General features: G+C 40.1%; 1 protein-coding gene across 2 annotated transcripts in view; it reads left to right on the top strand.

The window, feature by feature from the left end:
- KIF13B (kinesin family member 13B) overlaps positions 1 to 19,653 on the top strand; it is a 205,586-nt gene that overhangs the window by 13,449 nt on the left and 172,484 nt on the right. For both annotated transcript variants that reach the window (XM_079772493.1, XM_079772492.1), the window contains exon 2: positions 9,750 to 9,843. In XM_079772493.1, coding sequence (XP_079628619.1) covers positions 9,750 to 9,843 — 94 coding nt within the window. The remainder of the gene's footprint in view (positions 1 to 9,749; positions 9,844 to 19,653) is intronic.

Here is a 19,653-nt window from a genome sequence, read left to right as displayed (position 1 = left end):
ACTTGACTTTTAGATTCACTTGTTGATAGGTATGTATTTGTTGTTCATAATTTTTATCTTTACTTTTTTCTTCTTTTTCCTCTTTTTAAATAATACCTTTCAGCTTTTCATGTAATACTGGTTTGGTGGTGATGAACTCCTTAGCTTTTTCTTATCTTTGAAGCTCTTTATCTGCCCTTCAATTCTGAATGATAACTTTGCTGGGTAGAGTAGTCTTGGTTGTAGGTTCTTGCTATTCATCACTTTGAATATTTCTTGCCACTCCCATCTGGCCTGCATAGTTTCTGTTGAGAAATCAGCTGATAATCGTATGGGTGCTCCCTTGTAAGTAACTAACTGTTTTTCTCTTGCTGCTTGTAAGATTCTCTCTTTGTCTTTTGCCCTTGGCATTTTAATTATGATGTGTCTTGGTGTAGTCCTCTTTGGATTCCTTTTATTTGGGGTTCTGTGCACTTCCTGGACTTGTAAGTCTATTTCTTTCACCAGGTGGGGGAAGTTTTCAGTCATTATTTCTTCAAATAGGTTTTCAGCATCTTGCTCTCTCTCTTCTTCTGGCACCCCCATAATTCTGATGTTGGTACACTTGAAGTTGTGCCAGAGGCTTCTTACACTATCTTCAACTTTCTGAATTCTCTTCTCTTCTTGCTTCTCTGGAGGAGTGTCCTTTGCCTCTTTGTATTTCAAATCTTTGACTTGATTCTTGCGTTCCTCTAGTCTGCTGTTGGGTCTCTGTATAATATTTTTTATTTCAGTCAGTGTATGTTTAATTTCTAGTTGGTCCTTTTTTATATTCTCGAGGGTCTCATTAAATTTATTGGCCTTTTCCATGAAATTCTTGAAAAACCTTATAACCGTGGTTTTGAACTCTATGTCCATTCGTTTGTTCTCCTCCATTTCTTTCGTTTGGGATCTGTTTCCTTGCCTCCTCATTTTCGCTGCTTCCCTGAGTTGGTAGGGTAGCTTTGTGTACTAGGTGTCCTATTGGTTCAACGGGTCAGCCTCCCAGTTACCTGAAGTGGACACTCTTGGTGTACCCCTTTGTGGACTGTGTGTACAGCCTTGTTGTAGTTAAGTCTTGATTGTTGGTGTCACTGGGAGGAATTGACCTCCAGGCCAATTGGCTGTGAGGACCCGCTGTGTCTATAACGGAAGAATTGCTGTGCTGGAGACACGTTTATGGGGCAGGACTTGTTCCAGTAGGGCTTTGGTGCTCACTGAGTCTGCCTCTTGAATGTGTCCCTTATGAGAGTGGTTGAAATCTGGTGTCGTCTCACACCGACCACTAGATACACTAGTGTCTGGATCTCCAATGGGGTTCAGGTCAGCTACTGTCTGAGGCCCCCCAGCAGGAGCTACAGCAAGAACTACAGTTTTCTCCTCTTTGCTTGGGCGGTTTTGGAGCAGTCTGACTGGAGCTGCAGTTAATTTGGTTAAGCTGCCACAGAACAGGCCATTTATATGCAAAAGCCGCTGTGTGGAGCCTGGGCGGTTTTGTAGAGTGTGCGGGGCAGGGTCTCAGGGCAGGGCGGGGCGGGGTCTCGGGGCATCACTAGGCTAGGGCGTGGCAAACGGTGATGGCTGCCATCAGCCATCTCTGCCTTTCTGCTTTTCCAAGTCCCTGCGTCCCGCACAATGATTGCTGGGCGCACCTCTGCAAAAAAGTCACTCTCACTTTCCGACCCGATGGCCGAGAGTCCAGCTTCTCCCCATAGGCGTCTGGGTCCCCCGCGTGTCCCCAGAAACTGGATTTCAGAGTGATCGGGAGCTTGTCTCCCTTCGGGTTGAAGAAAAGCCGCGCGCCCAGTCGCCCGCCACCAGCCCGATTTGCGCGCCTCCGTACCCCAGCTTTTCAGCGTTTGTGCTCCTTTCTCTTCTTAGTTGTAAATCTTCCACTCAGCCAGCTTTCCCGTGGTTCTGGGTGGTAGACATTTTGTCTTTTAGTTGTATTTTTGAAATTGTTGTGCGAGGCGGCAATTTAATTGTTTAACTTTGCCGCCATCTTGGTTCCTCCTCTGATTAGTTTCTTGAATACACACATTTTATATTTTGGGCCACATAGATTATTTTAATTATTTTTATACTATACATTCTATTCTCCATATCAGCCATCATGTCTTGGATCTTTCTTCATTCTTTAGCCTTTTCTTTAGCCATATTAGAGCTTAGGTATATTTTTATGTTTTACTTACTGAATAGATTTTTATGTTCACTGATAAAAACATAAAAGTAGGTTATTAGGATATTTTATATATCTCTTATTGGAAAGCAAAACATCAGTTTGCTTTTTTGTATGGGCCTAAGATAATTTTGTTTCTCCCTAGGTCACTGGGCCTTAAGGGGGTCCCAAGCAACCTATAAGTATAGTAAAGAAGTATAAGTCATATTCCCTATGCTGCCAATAATAATATTACGTTCCACTTGGGAAAACAAGTCCTTTATACATGAAATATTAATGATGAATGTTTTGTTTATATGAGCATGCATAGACATGTAAAAGTATTAGAAATATGACACAAATTAGTTGGAAATAGAACCATATGTAGCATGCAAGATTTGCAATTTAATTAAAATGTGAGTCTTATCAATAAGTTACTCTCTTTTTTAAAAAATTGTGAATTTAAGAGTAAGTTATAGTTAGCTTTTTAGGAACGTAACTGGAAGGAAAAAGGAGGTACATTTATATTTCTGAGTAGTAGGTTTATTTTGAAAATAATTATTAATTTTCTGGAGAATTAGAAAAGCAGAGTACTAAATAGGCAATTCAGAATTATTTTGTCCACACTGAGAATGATGCAGGTCCTCAGATGGAACATGAGTTATGCAAAGGGAGTCTCCCAGGTCCTGCCCATCTTTTACTATGATGTCATTGGGGAATGAGCCATAGATGATTTATGCATTGAAGAAAGACTTGTTTCAAATTATTGTTCACTTTGCAAGGTGACTAATTTGCTGGCTAAATAAGCTGAATTGTCAGCTGTACATATTTTAATATTCAAGTTGAGGAACTTGACCTAGAAAAGGATCCTGTTTGGAAAAATAATGTGGGATCTTTAACATTAGTGAAGTACATTTTTCTTTCTTTCTTTTAAGGACATGTGGATATATCAAAGCATTCGTGGTTTGAGTACTATAAATAAAATTTGATTAGTCATAACATGAACTTATAGTACTACTTAACATTAAGATCACTTAGTTTTTTTATTGGTTTCCAGACATAGTGCTAATTAAATTCCAATTTTATTATTTTAGGCTTCACTAGGAATGAACTGTTGTCCACGTGTTACGTACTATAATAATGATGAATATTTGGTGCTATTTTTTTTTAATTTTAATTTCTTTATTGATTAAGGTGTCACATATTTGTCCTCATCCCCCCATTCCCATCCCACACCCCTCCCCACGGATGCCCCAACCCCCTGTTGAACTTAACCATTGGTTAGGCTCATATGCATGCACACAAGTCCTTTGGTTGATCTCTCCCCCCTCCCCCCACCCTCCCCTATCCTCCCTCTGAGGCCCGATAGTCCGATCGATGCCTCCTTGTTTCTGGTTCTGTTCTTGTTCATCGGTCTATGTTGTTCATCATTTCCCCTAGATGAGCGAGATCATGTGTCACTAGAGATATACTTATATGAACTGAATGTGAGACGAGCAATAATAGTTATCCTGACAGGCAAATGAATCAGTCTGTAGTGAGTTTCTTTCTGGACCAACAGTTCTTTTGAGACCCAATATCAATGTCCACCAGTTCCTTATGTGTACATGTCGGCACTGACCCCTCAGCTCTGGATGGTGGACAAATGGTGGTAATGCAGGTTCAACTCCCTCTGGTTGGGTTTCGGCCGGACCCAGGGGCACGGCTTCACCCAGACCCAGGGGCACGTGGCCTCACCCGGACCCAGGGGGTGCGTGGCCTCACCGGGACCCAGCCTCACCCGGATCCAGGGGCACACGGCCTCACCCGGACCCGGGATCCAGCTTCACCCGGACCCACGGGCGCGTGGCCTCACCCGGACCCAGGGGCGCGTGGCCTCTCCCAGACCCAGGGTCGCGTGGCCTCACCCGGACCCGGGACCCAGCCTCACCCGGATCCAGGGGCACACGGCCTCACCCGGACCCAGGATCCAGCTTCACCCAGACCCAGGGGCGTGTGGCCTCACCCGGGCCCGGGACCCAGCCTCACCCGGATCCAGGGGCTCACGGCCTCACCTGGACCCGGGATCCAGCTTCACCCGGACCCAGGGGCGCATGGCCTCACCCGGACCCAGGGGCGCGCGGCCTCACCCGGACCCAGGGGCGTGTGGCCTCTCCCAGACCCAGGGGCGCGTGGCCTCGGTGCTAATTTTTTTTAATGTGGTAAAGTACCCATAGCATAAAATTTACCACCTTGAACCATTTTTTTAAATATTCACCAGAGGATATTTTTTCCATTGATTTCTAGAGAGAAGAGAGAGAGAGAGAGAGAGAGAGAGAGAGAGAGAGAGAGAGAGAGAGAGAGAGAGAGACACCTCGATTGGTTGAGAGAGAGAGAGAGAGACACCTCGATTGGCTGCCTCCCGCATGCACCTCCTACTGGGGCTGGGGAACCTGCAACCAAGCTACATGCCCTTGACTGGGAATCGAACCCATGACCCTTGGGTCCTTGGACCGACATTCTAACCACTAAGCAACTGGCCAGGGCCTTAAACCATTTTTAAGTGTGCAGTTCAGTGACATTAAGTACATTCACATTGTTGTGTAATCATACCACTTTTCATCTTTAGAACATTTTTTATCTTGTGAAAACTGAAACTCTGCACTCGTGAATCATTAACTCCCCATTGCCCCCTCAGCTCAGCCCCTGGCAGCTACCATCCAGCTTTCTATCTCTATGAATTTGACTACTCTAGGCACTTCATATAAGTGGAATCATATAGCATCTGTCCTTTTGTAACTGCTTGTTGCACTTAGTACAATGTCTTCAAGGTTCATTTGTGTTTTAGCAGATTTTTGTTCCTTTTTAAGGTTCAATATATTCTGTGAAATGTATATCACATTTTGTTTACTCATTTATTCATTAATGGTCATTTGGGTTGCTTCCACCTTTTGGCTATTGTGAATAATGATGCTATGAACATGGGTGTACTTCAGTGCTATTTTTGTAAAGGCAGTGAATAGCAGCTAACGCTTGTCTTTTTAATTTAAGTATTGTTCCAAACAAGATGCTTATCTTTTGGATTTTGGTGGTTTTTGTTTTTTTTACATTGAAAAGAAATTTAAAATTCAGATTAAGGCCTAAATTTGTTACTGCTATTTAATCTCTGTTTTGCTTTCTAAGCCATATAGAGCAAGAAGTTTTTAAAAAATATATTTTTATTGATTTCAGAGAGGAAGAGAGAGGGAGAGAGAGAGAAACATCAGTGATGAGAGAGAATCATTGAACGGCTACATGCCTCACACAAGGGATTGAGCCAGTAACCTGGGCAATGCCCTGACCGGAATCGAACTGTGACCTCCTGGTTCATAGGTCGATGCTCAACCACTGAACCACACCAGCCCGGTGAGCAAGAAGTTTTTCATGGAGAAAATGTCATACTTAGAATCTTATAGTCGTATAATTTAATTCAACCAACCAGTAGCATTTGATGGGACTCTCGCGATAGCATTTTATATTAAAACTAGAGGCCTGGTGCACAAAATTAATGTACTCCTGGGAGGGGGGGTTTCTCAGCCTGGCCTGCACCCTCTCCCAGTCTGGGAACCATCAGGGCATGTCTGACTGACGGCTTAGGCCCGCTCTCTGGGGAGCGGGCCTAAGCCGTCAGTCGGACACCCTTATCACTGCTGCGGAGGTGGGAGAGGCTCCTGCCACTGCCATTGTGCTCGCCAACTGTGAGCCCAGCTTCTGGCTGAGAGGCGCTCCTGCATTGAGTGTCTGCCCCTTGGTGGTCAGTGCATGTCATAGCGACCGGTCGTTCTGCCATTTGGTCGATTTGCATATTAATCTTTTATTATATAGGATGCTGTCATATACCTGACCCTTAAACTCTCTTCAAATCTCACTGATTTCTTAGCTTGGGTGTTTGTGTCCTAGACATTCCACCTATATTCTAAACAGTCTTGTGAAAAGCCTTCTTTTAATATTTATGTATCAGTCAACAGAGCTGGGGTGGGAATTTTGTTTGATAATGAAAACTGAGCTAATAAAGAAGTGAAGATAGTTGTTTATCTTTTAAAGGCTACCTTTGATGTAAGTTAGATGTAGGGATATTTGTAAGTATTGCACTCTTGAGGACAAAATGATTTTATGTTGGATATATTAGTTATTAGGCAATTCTTTGTATTATACAGGATTTTCCAGGGATTGATTGGTTCCTTTATCATACCATTTAATACTTATAAATTATTGATTGTATCAAATGATGTCATGAAGGGGAGAAGGAAAGAGCTGTGAAGAGAATAGAAAAAAGCATACAAATATTGCAGAAAAAAGTTTGGATCCCTTCTCAATTCAAGATCATTTGAAATGAAGGCAAAACACTACTTTGTGTGTGTGTGGGGGGGAGGGATTATTTTATTTATAGTTTTTCAGGCATTCATTCTAGATATATACTTATGCATACAGAACTATACATGCAGCTCCTTTGCTCAGACCAAACGTTCTTGCAAGAAACTAATAACCAACCTTGTGGTAAGGGGTGAGATAGTAGATTCTGAGTCACAGTACAGTTTCCGGAGAGTTGATAATGCATTTGTTAAAATACAGATTTGACTGTAAGGGGCCAGCCAATACAGTATGCTCAGCCAATACTTTTGTTCCTTTTTAACAGTTCAATAATATTCTGTTAAATGTATATGTATGAGCATACCATTAAGGGCTAGTAATAACAAAGTATGATCATAGCAAACTTTGTTGAGCTCTGGGCCTAAGGAAAAGGAGTAAGTGAGATTGCATGTTTGAAAAGTTTTTGCAGTGTGGCCGAGACTTTCTTGCCACATTTCTGGTATAGTCTAGAGTGAATTTAACACAAAGCATTAATGCTAATTGACTATGGTGGAACATACGCCTTTTTGGTGGTTAGTCTTCTCCACCTAGGTAAAACATAGCTCTGGTGTTTTCCTTTCATTTCTCTTTGCCTGAAAATGTTTTGGCTAAGAAGAAAAAAAAAAGACCACTACATTTTTTGTGCTTCTAAGTTATATCTTTGAGAACTAATGAAAAATAACTGATACAAAATAACCTGGCAGGCACGGAGGGAATTTTTTTTTCTTTTTTTGCATTTGTCTCAATTATACAAGTTAAAAAAAAGAGAGAGAGAAAGAAATGACATTTCCTGGCAGTGGAAATACTTTAAAGTTATAATGATAATGTGAAATTTGGCCAAGGTTCTTTGGGAAATATAAAATGACTCTAATGTAGTACAGCTCTTTTCTTAGATCATATTTTTGGGTAGTGGAGATAAGGCAGACAGAAAGTTTCATACTTTGGGTCAGAAAAATGTAAGAATATAAAAATAATGACACCATAGACATAGCCTATATGCGAAAAAAAAAGCTTTAGTAAGGTGTAATCTACATATCATATAATTCATCTGTGCAGTGATTTTTATTATGCTTATGCTAGTTGTGCAACTGTCAGCATAATCAATTTTAGTACGTGTTTATCACCCCCAATAGAAAACCGTATCTACTAGCAGTCACTCTCCCCATCTAGGCAATCACTGGTCTATTTGCTGTCTTTATTTGCCTATTCTGGACATTTGAAATAAATGGAATCATACAATATGTGGTCTCTTGTGACTGGCTTCTTTCACTTAGCACAAACTTCATTCATGTTGTAGTGTGTCTCAGTACTTATTTCTTTTAATTGCCAGATAATGTTCTATTTTGTGGATATATCACCTTTATCCATTCATTAGTTGAGGGACAGTTGGGTTGTTTCCACTTTTTGCCTATTATGAATAGCCATATAATACTGCTATGAACATTCATGTATAGACTCTTGCATGGACAAAGGTTGTCATTTCTCTTGGGTATATATCTAGGATTGGGAATTGCTGGGTCATATGCTAATTCTGTGTTTAACTTTTGAGGAACTGCTAGGCTATTTTCCAAAGTGACTGTATTATTTTACATTCCCATCAGTACCGTTTGAAGGTTCAATTTTTCCCAAGTCCTTGTTATTATCTGTCTTTTTAATTATAGTTAAGCTAGTGGTGTGAACTGCTATCTCATTGTGGTTTTGATTTGCATTTCCCCAGTGTCTAATGATGCATCTGTGCTTATTGCCCATTTTGTATCTTTTTTGGAGAGAAGTCTATTCAGATCCTTTGCCTATTTAAAAATTGGGTTATTTTTATTATTATTATTGAGTTGTAAGAGTTCTTTCTATTGTCTGATGCAAGTTCCTTATTAGGTATATGGTTGACAGATAGTTTCTTGATTCTGTGGGTTGTCTTTTTACTCTCTTGATGGTGTGTGTCCTTTGAAACACAAAGGTTTTTCATTTTGATGTGGTCCAATTTATCTGTTTTTTCTTTTGTTGCTTGTGCTTTTGGCGTCTTAAGAACCATCATGTAACCCCAAGTCATGTGGAATTACCCTTATGTTTTCTTCAAAGAGTCTTACATTTATGTCTATGATCTATTGGAGTTAATCTTTATGTATGAATTAGGAAGGGGTCTGACTTCATTCTTTTGCGTGTGGATATCCAGTTTCCCAGCACCATTTGCTGAAGAGACTCTATTTTCCCCATTGAATGGTCTTGACAAAATCATTTGGCTGTAAATATGAAAGTATATTTCTGGATTCTCTGTTCCATTTATCTGTTTATCCTTCTATCCTTATGTTAGTACCACACTGTCTTGATTACTGTAGTCTATAGTAAGTTTGAAATTGATGAATATAGCCTTTCTACTTTGTTTTTCTTTTTAAAGATTGTTTTGGCTATTCTGGATCTCATGCATTTTCATACAGATTTTAGGATCAGCTTATTAATTTTTGAAATAGGGAAAAAAAAAAGCCAGCTGGAATTTTGATAGGAATTGCCTTGTATCTTGCAGACCAATTTGGGGACTGTTACCATCTTAATGGTATTAATTCTGTCAATTCATGAACATAAATGTCTTTCCAATTGTTTAAATGTTTAATTTCTTTGAAACAATTTTTTAGAATTTTCAATGTACATGTCATGCACTTCTTTTCAATTTATCCTTTAGTATTTAAATCTTTTTTATGGTAGTATAAATGAAATTGTTTTCTTAACTTTATTTTTGGATTTTTCATTGCTGGTGTATATGAAACACTACTGATTTTTGTATAATGATTTTTATCCTACAATTTTCAGAACTTGTTTATTCCAGTAGTCTTCTAGTACATTTCTTAGGATTTTCTGTAAACAAGATCATATCATCTGCAAGTAGAGATAGTTTTACTTCTCTCCAATCTGGGTGCCTTTTATTTGTTTTTCTTGTCTAACTGCCCTGACTAGAACCTCTAGTACAATATTGAATAGAAGTTGCAATAGTAGACATCATTGTCTTATTCCTGATGTAAGAGGGTAGGCCGGGCAGTTTTTCACCATTACTAAGTACAATGTTAGCCGTAGTTTTTTGTAAATTCCCTTTATGAGGTTGAAGAAGTTTCCTTCTATTCCTAGTTTGTTGAATGTGTTTATCATGAAAGAGTGTTGGATTTTTGTCAAATGCTTTTTCTGAAATAAATTACTTTAAAAATGACTATTTTTCCTTTTTTTTTTTTTTCATTTACAGAAATTGACTTGCATACCAAATGTGTGGTGGATGTAGATGCAAACAAGGTTATTCTTAATCCTGTGAATACTAATCTTTCCAAAGGAGATGCCCGGTAAGTTAAGAAACAGTGTTATAACTAATGGGTTTTTAAATGACTGAAAGCAACAATGGCTACTGAATTGAGTTCATCTTAGCAAATACCAAATGCTTACTGTGTAGAGATCTATTGCTGTCAAGTTGAAGAGATGAGATCTATAATATGCAATGACTAAGTACCAGAGTGAGTTTTTTAGATTATATTAGAAGCTCAGAGAAGAGAGCTTAGATTAGATGGTGATATAACTGAGGAAGGCTTCTTCTTGAAGGAGATGGTGCTGGCTGGAGGATTAAGTAAGATGTAAATGGGAAGAAGTGGGGTAGAAGGGAAGGCTTTTAGGTTGTTCCTCAGTTTAGGTTGCTTTTACTTCTGCCAGTTTGAATCCTGTGTGTCCATCAGCCCATTTCAAGTGCTGCCTTTTCCTGAAGGCATTCCTGCAGCCCTCATTAAAAAAAATTTTTTTTTTGAGAGTATGCTTATTAAAGCTGGGTACAGTGAAATAAGGAAGGGCTTAGGATAGAAGAAGCAACAGGAGAGAGCCCAGGCAGGGCTGCTTTGGCCTCTAGAAATGTTATAGGAAACAAGGTGGCTGCTGTCAGCTCACTGGAGAGTCAGCGAAAAGGGGGCCTTGGAGACAGGTTCAGGGAGTTAGCCAAAGATGAGCTGCTGCTGCCCACTGCCCCCCTGGTTGCAAGTCTCATGGGGCCTGTGGGGGAAGGAGAGAGGGAAGGGAAAGACATAGATGTGCTCCTGGGAGGGAGAGCACACTCAATGATTCTTTGTTAAATTTCTGTAAGCTGTAATCTCTACTACCTAATTTCATTATTATGTATTGTTTTGGATTGTTCATTGTAGGTCTCCAGTAGATGTTAAGGTCTTGGAGGGAAGGGACTCTGTCAGGGCTTGAGGAAGAATACTTGAGTATTGCTTTTGCACTGGGATCATTGTATGAAGAAGAAGGAGGGCAAGAAGGTGTGAAGAAAGTGAAGCTGGGGAAGAAGGAAGAGATTAATGTGTGTTTTTTTTTTCTCAGTAAATACAGGGAAATTAATTTAAAGAAACTGGGATCAGATTATAGAAGATCTTGAAAGTAGATCAGGAAATTTGGCCTATATTTTTTGGGGTAAGATGTTACCTTTGACAGTTTTTGAATAATGTGATTAAGGAGGTGGATTAGGAAAAGGTGTCAGTTGGTAATGTAGAGAATGGGTCAAAGTGGGGGAAAGACTGGCTTTTTACAGCAATTAGCTATATCACAAATGTTTTTGTACTGACCCTGGGAGTGGACAGCACAAGTTAGAGAGATAGTGCCCGCCATGATGCTTTTCACAAAGTAGCTACTTTATAAATATTTGTAGAAAAAATGTTATATGTGGAGATACATACACCATAAATGTTCTTTGGAGCTGAGTTTAATTGAGTTGATAAAAGCACTGGCATCAGAAAATCTGAAATCGAATCCTTACTTAACTAAGTTATTGTAGCTAGTTACTTTAAACTTTTCTGAGTGATGCCTGCCTTACCTGTCTCAGAGAGGTGTTTTCTGAAGATCAAATTAGTGATTGTTAAAGTGCTTTGTAAAAGTGTCCTACAAATGGTCAGCTTTTTTTTTTTTAAATATATTTTATTGATTTTTTTACAGAGAGGAAGGGAGAGGAACAGAGAGTTAGAAACATCAATGAGAGAGAAACATTGATCAGCTGCCTCCTGCACACCCCCTACTGGGAATGTGCCTGCAACCAAGGTACATGCCCTTGACCGGAATCGAACCTGGGACCCTTCAGTCCGTAGGCTGACGCTCTATCCACTGAGCCAAAGCGGTTAGGGCCAAATGGTCAGCTTTGTTGTTACTGATGTAGAGATACTTCTTCAGCATCTCTAGAGTACGGATACTATCAGATATGCTATTATTAGAGTGTGAAGGGTATAGATGTGTCAGAAATGATACTGGGATTTTGAGCCGTCCAATTGAATGACTTATTTTGTCCTGAGTATTCATTGAAATTATTAATTTTGGGGGCTGTTTATTGCTGTTAGACTTTTTAATCTGTAGACTGTTGTTTTATTTGGAAATGTGGGCACCTCTGAACAAACTTGGCATTAACTTATGGTAGAAAGAGTTTGGGCTTTATACATAGACTGACTTGGATTCCAATTCTGGCTTTGCCAATTGCTAGCATGTTTATCTACCTGTGTACCTTGCTGTATAGCCAATTACCTCAGAAGCCTAGTGGTAAACAACCACAATCATTTTATTTCTCGTGATTTCTGTGGGTCAGGAGTTCAGACAGGGCACAGTGGGAATTGTCTGTGCCCCATGCTGTCTGGGGCCTAGCTGGAAGACGAGCAGGCTGGGGTCTGGAATCATCTGGATGAGGTTCGGTTACCCACGTCTGGTAATTGATGCTGCTTGTTGGCTGGAGATGTCACTGGGTCAGTGGGCAGAGCACATACTCACAATCTGGAGGCAGGTTCCAAGAGCAGGCATCTCGAGAGAGTGAGAAAGCCAGGTGGAAGCAGTATTGTTTTCTATGTCCCAACCTTGAGAATCATGCAGCGTCACCTCTGTCACATTTTTTTTAAATAAATCTTTATTGTTCAGATTATTACAATTGTTTCTCCTTTTCCCCCCCCATATCTCCCCATCACCCGGTTCCCTCCCTCCCGTTGTCCTTATCCATAGGTGTATGATTTTTGTCCAGTCTCTTCCCATACCCCCCACACAGACACCCCTTTCCCCCTGAGAATTATTAATCCACTCCCATTCTATGCCTCTGATTCTATTATGTTCACCAGTTTATTCTGTTCCTCAGATTTTTAATTCACTTGATTTTTAGAATCACTTGTTGATAGATATGTATTTGTTGTTCATAATTTTTCTTTACTTTTTTCTTCTTTTTCCTCTTTTTAAAGAATACCTTTCAGCATTTCATATAATACTGGTTTGGTGGTGATGAACTCCTTTAGCTTTTTCTTATCTGTGAAGCTCTTTATCTGCCCTTCAATTCTGAATGATAACTTTGCTGGGTAGAGTAGTCTTGGTTGTAGGTTCTTGCTATTCATCACTTAGAATATTTCTTGCCATTCCCGTCTGGCCTGCATAGTTTCTGTTGAGAAATCAGCTGACAGTCGTATGGGTGCTCCCTTGTAGGTAACTAACTGTTTTTCTCTTGCTGCTTGTAAGATTCTCTCTTTGTCTTTTGCCCTTGGCATTTTAATTATGATGTGTCTTGGTGTGGTCCTCTTTGGATTCCTCTTGTTTGGGGTTCTGTGCGCTTCCTGAACCTGTAAGTCTATTTCTTTCACCAGGTGGGGGAAGTTTTCTGTCATTATTTCTTCAAATAGGTTTTCAGTATCTTGCTCTCTCTCTTCTGGCACCCCAAAAATTCGGATATTGGTACGCTTAAAGCCATCCCGGAGGCTCCTTATGTTATCCTCACACTTTTGGATTCTTCTTTCTTTCCGCCTCTCTGGTTGGGTGTTTTTTTCTTCCTCATATTCCAGATCTTTGGTTTGACTCTTCGGGTGCGGTGGTCTACTCTGTATATTCTTTATTTCAGACAGTGTATGCATAATTTCTGACTGGTCCTTTTCCATTTTTTTGGTATTCTCATTTAGGTCCTTGAAGGTCTCTTCAAGTTTCTCAGCGGTTTTTTAGAAGATTCTTGAGTAACCTTATAAATATGGTTCTGAACACTGTGTCATCCATTAGTTTGCTTTCATCTATCTCTCCTACTTGTGACATACTTCGATGTCTCCACATTTTGGCTGCCTCCCTGTGTTGATGGAGTGGCTTTGTGTGGTCGGTGACCTATAGGGGCTGGTAGCTCAGCTTCCCCAATCACCCTAGGTGGTCGCTCTTGGTACTCCCCTTTGTGGGCTGAGTGGAAAGTCTTGGTGTAGTTAAAAGCCCTGATTGCTGTTGGTACACTGGGAGGAATTGATCTCTGGTCCAATTGGTTGTGAGGGCCAGCTGTGTCTATAACGGAAGAATTGCTGTGCTGGAGACACAGTAGGGCTTTGGTACTCACTGAGTCTGCCTCTTGAATATGTCCCTTATGAGAGTGGTTGAAATCTGGTGTCGTCCACACTGACAGAAAAGTCACTCTCACTCTCCGACCGATGGCCGAGAGTCCCGTAGGCGTCTGGGTCCCCCGCGTGTCCCCAGAAACTGGAGTTCAGAGTGGTTGGGATTGTTGGTATCACTGGCGGGAGTTGATCTCCAAGCCAGTTGGCTGTGAGGATCAGCAGTGTCTCCGCTGGGAGAGCTTCTGTGCTCAGCTTGGATGGGGCGGAGTCTCAGGGTGGCGCAGACAAGCTATGGTTTCCCGTCTGCTCCGCCCTAAGAGGGGTGGTTTCTCCGTGCCTGAATTAATGGCTGCGCGCCTCTGAGAGAAGGCAGCTTTTGAGCCTCTCCCGCTGCCTAACAGACCAGTTTCTCCCCAGCTGGGGCTGGATTTCAGTGCAGACCAGAGGTTTTGTTTTTCTCCCGAACGAGAAATCTAGTCACTGGGAGGGCTGTGCTCAGCTTGGATGGGGCGGAGTCTCAGAATGGCGCAGACAAACTTGGTTTCCGTCCACACCGCCCTAAGAGGGCTGGTTTCTCCGTGCCCTAATCAATGGCTGCGCACCTCTGAGAGAAGGCAGCTTTCAAGCCTCCCCCGCTGCCAAACAGACCAGTTTCTCCCCGACCGCAGCTGGATTTCAGTGCAGTCGGGAGGTTTTGTTTTTCTCCCAAACGAGAAAGCTAGCCACGCAGCGTCTGCTGCCCTCCTGCCTTGTATTCAGCCGCCCGCCCTTTCCGCGCTCACAGATCTCCGCACCTCCACAGCTCCTGAGGCTCAGCGTCCCCCTCTCTTTTTTTCTCTAGTTGTAGGTTTTTCGCTCTGCCAGCTTTCCGGTGGTTCTGGACGGTGTGCGCTCTGTTTTCCAGTTGTAGTTTCAAAATTGTTGTGGCAGGCAACAATTAGGTGTTTACCTTATGCCGCCATCTTGGTTTCTCTGTCACATTTTTTTTCCTTTTTTTTTCTCTCCAATCTTTAATTTCCTTATTGATTAAGGTATTACATATGTGTTCTTATTCCCCCATTAACTTCCCACCCCTGCCCCCACTCATGCCCTCACCCCCCTGTTGTCTGTGTCCATTGGTTGGGCTTATATGCATGCATACAAGTCCTTTGGTTGGTCTCTCCCCCTTACCCCCGCCCTCCCCTACCTTCCCTCTGAGGTTTTTTTTTTTTTAATATATTTTATTGATTTTTTACAGAGAGGAAGAGAGAGGGATAGAGAGTTAGAAACATCGATGAGAGAGAAACATAGATCAGCTGCCTCTTGCACACCCCCTACTGGGGATGTGCCCGCAACCAAGGTGCATGCCCTTGACCGGAATCGAACCTGGGACCCTTGAGTCTGCAGGCCGACGCTCTATCCACTGAGCCAAACCGGTCTCGGCTCCCTCTGAGGTTTGACAGTCTGATCACTGCTTCTCTGTCTCTCGATCTGTTTTTGTTCATCAGTTTATGTTGTTCATTATATTCCATAAATGAGTGAGATCTGTCACATTTTCTTGCTCAAGGCTGGTATAAAACTGCCTGGTTTGAAGAAGAGGAAACAGACTCATCTCTCAATGTAGGAACTTCATCGTCACATAATGAAAACAGTTGGCCTGGGACACATGTTATTGTGGCTGTCTTTGGAAAACAATCTGCCACAAGGGTGTCATAGTATCTACCTGATAAGGTTGTTGTTAGAATAAAATAAGCACACAGAAGTTAAAAAAAAAAGGTTTCTTTCCCTTTGAGATATTTAAATCTCAGAGATTTGTGCAAGAATCAAATAACACTTTTTGGTTCTATAGAATATCTTGCCTGGTTCTTTTTTTTCCCTGTATGAAAAAACAAATTGAGTATTACTCAGTGCTGTAGAGTACCATCTGATGAAAAATTTAACGATAGTTTTTAATAACGTTGGTATGTAATGATTTTTGTTTTTTGCTTTTAAGTATATATTTTTATTGACTTCAGAGAGGAAGGGAGAGGGAGAGAGAGATAGAAACATCAGTGATGAGAGAGAATCATCAATTGGCTGCCTCTTGCTCACCCCAGATGGGGTTGAGCCCACAAACCTAGGCATGTTTCCTGACTGGGAATCAAACCGTGACCTCCTGGTTCATAGGTCGACGCTCAACCACTGAGCCACGCCAGCTGGGCTGTAATGGTATTTTTTTTTTTGGTTTTTTAAAATACATTTTATTGATTTTTTACAGAGAGGAACAGAGAGCCAGACACATCGATGAGAGAGAAACATCGACCAGCTGCCTCCTGCACACCCCCTACCGGGGATGTGCCCGCAACCAATGTACATGCCCTTGACCGGAATCGAACCTGGGTCCCCTCAGTCCTCAGGCCGACGCTCTATCCACTGAGCCAAACCGGTTTTGGCTATAATGGTTTTTGTTGACGTAGTGTTAAGAAGCACAGCTTTGCCGAAAATGGTTTGGTTCAGTGGATAGAGCATCGGCCTGCGGACTCAAGGGTCCCAGGTTCGATTCTGGTCAAGGGCATGTACCTTGGTTGCGGGCACATCCCCGGTAGGGGGTGTGCAAGAGGCAGCTGATCGATGTTTCTAACTCTCTATCCCTGTCTCTTCCTCTCTGTAAAAAATCAATAAAATATATTAAAAAAAAAAAGCACAGCTTTTTTAAAAAAACAGCTTTTATTGAAGTATCTAATATACATATAGAAAAGTGCATATAACCTGATGAATTTTCGTTAAACATACTCTGATAAACAAACACCCAGATATAAAACAAGAACATTACTAGTATGACAAAAAACCACCTCATGAGAAGTGCTTTTTCTTTTAATGTAATATCAAGGTGAAATAAGAAGTGTAGAAATTTTGGAATGTAGCAGTTCGGTGGTTGAGGAAAAATAGGAAAGCACAAATTAAAAGCTATTTTATATGATATGGAATTAATTATAGTTTAGTTTATAGAATGACTGATAACCCATAAAACAAGTTATGGTTTTATAGGGGCTGTACTTGTAGCTAGAGAACCAGGGGTTTGAAATTAACATGTAAGTGATTTGAGTCAGTTTGAGTCACTAGTCAGAAAGGTTCAAATTAATCTTTTTCCTTAAAAGCTACAATATCCTTGCTTTTGAATAGCATCCTATTCTATTAATCTAACACTGTCACTAATTTTATATGTATACTTAATAGCTAAAGTTAGTATACTTTGAAAGTGAACATAAATACATTTAAAAACAATGGTTTATATATTTTTCTGATTTATTTTGCATTAACTTCTGAAAGTTTCATAATTTGATGTTTACCCTTATTAAAACTAATAGAAGCCATGGTTAAATGAGTAGGTAAACCATTTCCAGTTTAACAGCTTAATCATGGGGATTTGGGAAACATTTTTGCTATGATATATATGGAGTTTCAAAACTATTTTGAAAAATAAATGCTTAAAATTCAGAAAATTGATAGTATAAGGCTAATGAGATTAAGATGCTGACTTTGGTGGCAGGTTTGATTCCTGATCAAGGCACATAACTGGGTTGCGGGTTCAATCCTCAATTGGGGCTCATGTGGGAGGCAGCCCAGCCATGTTTCTCTCTCACATCAATCTGTCTTTCTCTCTCTCTCTCTCTCTCTCTCTCTCTCTCTCTCTCTCTCTCCCCCACGCCTTCCCCTTCCTCTCTCTAAAAGTCAATTAATAAAAAAAAAAATGCTGACTTGCGCACCAGACATCCTGGGTTGAATCCCAGCCACACTACTTAATGTGTAATATGGAGCAAGTCACTTAATTGTCCTCCACCTCAGTTTATACATCTGTAGAGATTATAATAGTACCTGCCTATAGATTGTTATGAAGATTAAACTGGTTAAAATATGTAAAATTGCAGTGCCTATTTATTTATAATAAACCATATATAAATATTAGCTATTATTTGAGTATTATTGTTATTATGGCCTGTATTTAAGTTGTAGTCCATGGTATGTTTAGTGAGCTAGAATATAACTTCCTAAAGAAAGTAAAATTTTTTTCAACCAAAATCTATTCAATACTTAAATATACATGCCTATCAGGAAATTACGTAGCTCTATAAAAATTTCAGCTTTGCAAAGTCAGAAACTATTTGTCTAGTTTGCGCAAAGTTGATGAGGCTCTTAGGGATTAAAATGCCATCTGTTACAGAGATAGGATCCTTTATTTTATGTTTACAGTAAATAAAATATTAATCCTTGCAATCTGGGCTTCTCTTTTTAGTATCAACTAACTTGGGAAACCAGATCAAAACATTGCTTGTGAATATGGGTAAGAACAAAGGGACATTTTATCAAGTGCTGAAAAGATTAAGGATGAACTCTTTCTATTCCACAGCATGCAATTTGAACACTCTAGTGTATGTTGAAACATACCAGATCAGTCCTTTTCTTATACATATAGTACTCAATACACACTGCTAGATTTGATCTATTTATTTTCTCATGTACAGGTACACTGCTTATATTACTACTAGTACAATTAAATGCCTTTTTTGGAATTACCTCTTTGTCCTGCATCAAATTAGTGTTCTAAATTGGTCCTTAGGGTTTTCCAAATCGTTGTCAGCAATGTATGTACAATCATCTTTTAAAAGACGAATTAATTATCTATTCTTAGTAGATTTTTACAAGTGTAATTCTCAATCTGTGGTTCATAGCATTTGGAGTCCTTTTTGTAACTAGTTAGAATAGTACCTTAATGTAGAACACAACCCTTTTAAGTAACAAAATAAATCCTTAAGCTTATTTTGATTGAATATCTTAAAACATATGAAATTTTTATTCTATAATAAAATATTAATGCTAGTTAGCCTATCACCATGATAGGACAAAATATCTTTTTAACTTTATTTAAAAATGTTTTCCTTTTTATTGAATTTGTTGGAGTGACACTGGTTAACAAAATTATACAGGTTTCAGGTGCACAATTCTATAATACATCACCTATACACGGTATTGTGTGTTCACCACCCCAAAGCAAGTCTCCATCCATCACCATTTATCCCCCCTATACCCTCCTCCACCCCTCACCCCGTTGCTATGGCTCTTAAATGCTTCCACCCAGAGGTGGTATGTGTCTCTTCTGTTTGCTTAGAATTCATTGGCTGGAGGAGGTCACATGACCAGATGTATCTTTGTGAGTGCCTAGAGGGAGAGTTTCAAAATAGTTTCTTAGGCCAAGTTTTATCTTCTGCCTTTTGCCTCATTCCTTCCTCTACCCACCAAACAGGCCTTTCCTGATAACTCAGGCTAAAAGGTAATGATGTTTTAAAGGGGAGTAAGGAGTGATTTCCCATGGGAAGTGGCAGCCTCCATTTTATGAAACAGTTTTGTTATAAAAGTTATGTATAAGTGAGTTTGGAAATGAGAATGCATTTTCCCATAGGAACCAATAGTCATTTCTAGTAAAAATGCTATTCTATTAAAAAAGTGACTACTCGTATAATCACATTTTTAAAATTTTGATCTGTAGTAGAAGTGAGTCATAGCTACTTCCCATTTCATCACACATATTAAAAAGTATGTATGTTGAGATTGAACAAAATTAGTAATTTTTACTACTTATTGAGGACATTTTGAAGTGAAAAGGATTTTATTTATTTGGTGCGGTGTGTGGTGATAAAGAATGCAATGACTACCAGAAACTAGTATATTTTGTTGTCACTATGCCAAAGGTGTCAGAAGTTTTTTTTGTTTTTTTTTAAACATTTTTTTTTAGGTGTCAGAAGTTTTACCTACCATCGTTTTTATACCATTAGTGCAAAT

The sequence above is a fragment of the Cnephaeus nilssonii genome (genome assembly GCF_951640355.1).
Source record: "Cnephaeus nilssonii genome assembly, chromosome: 5".
Classification (NCBI taxonomy): domain Eukaryota; kingdom Metazoa; phylum Chordata; class Mammalia; order Chiroptera; family Vespertilionidae; genus Cnephaeus; species Cnephaeus nilssonii.
The sequence above is the reverse complement of the archived record's forward strand: the minus strand, read 5'-3'. Positions and strand labels throughout refer to the sequence as shown.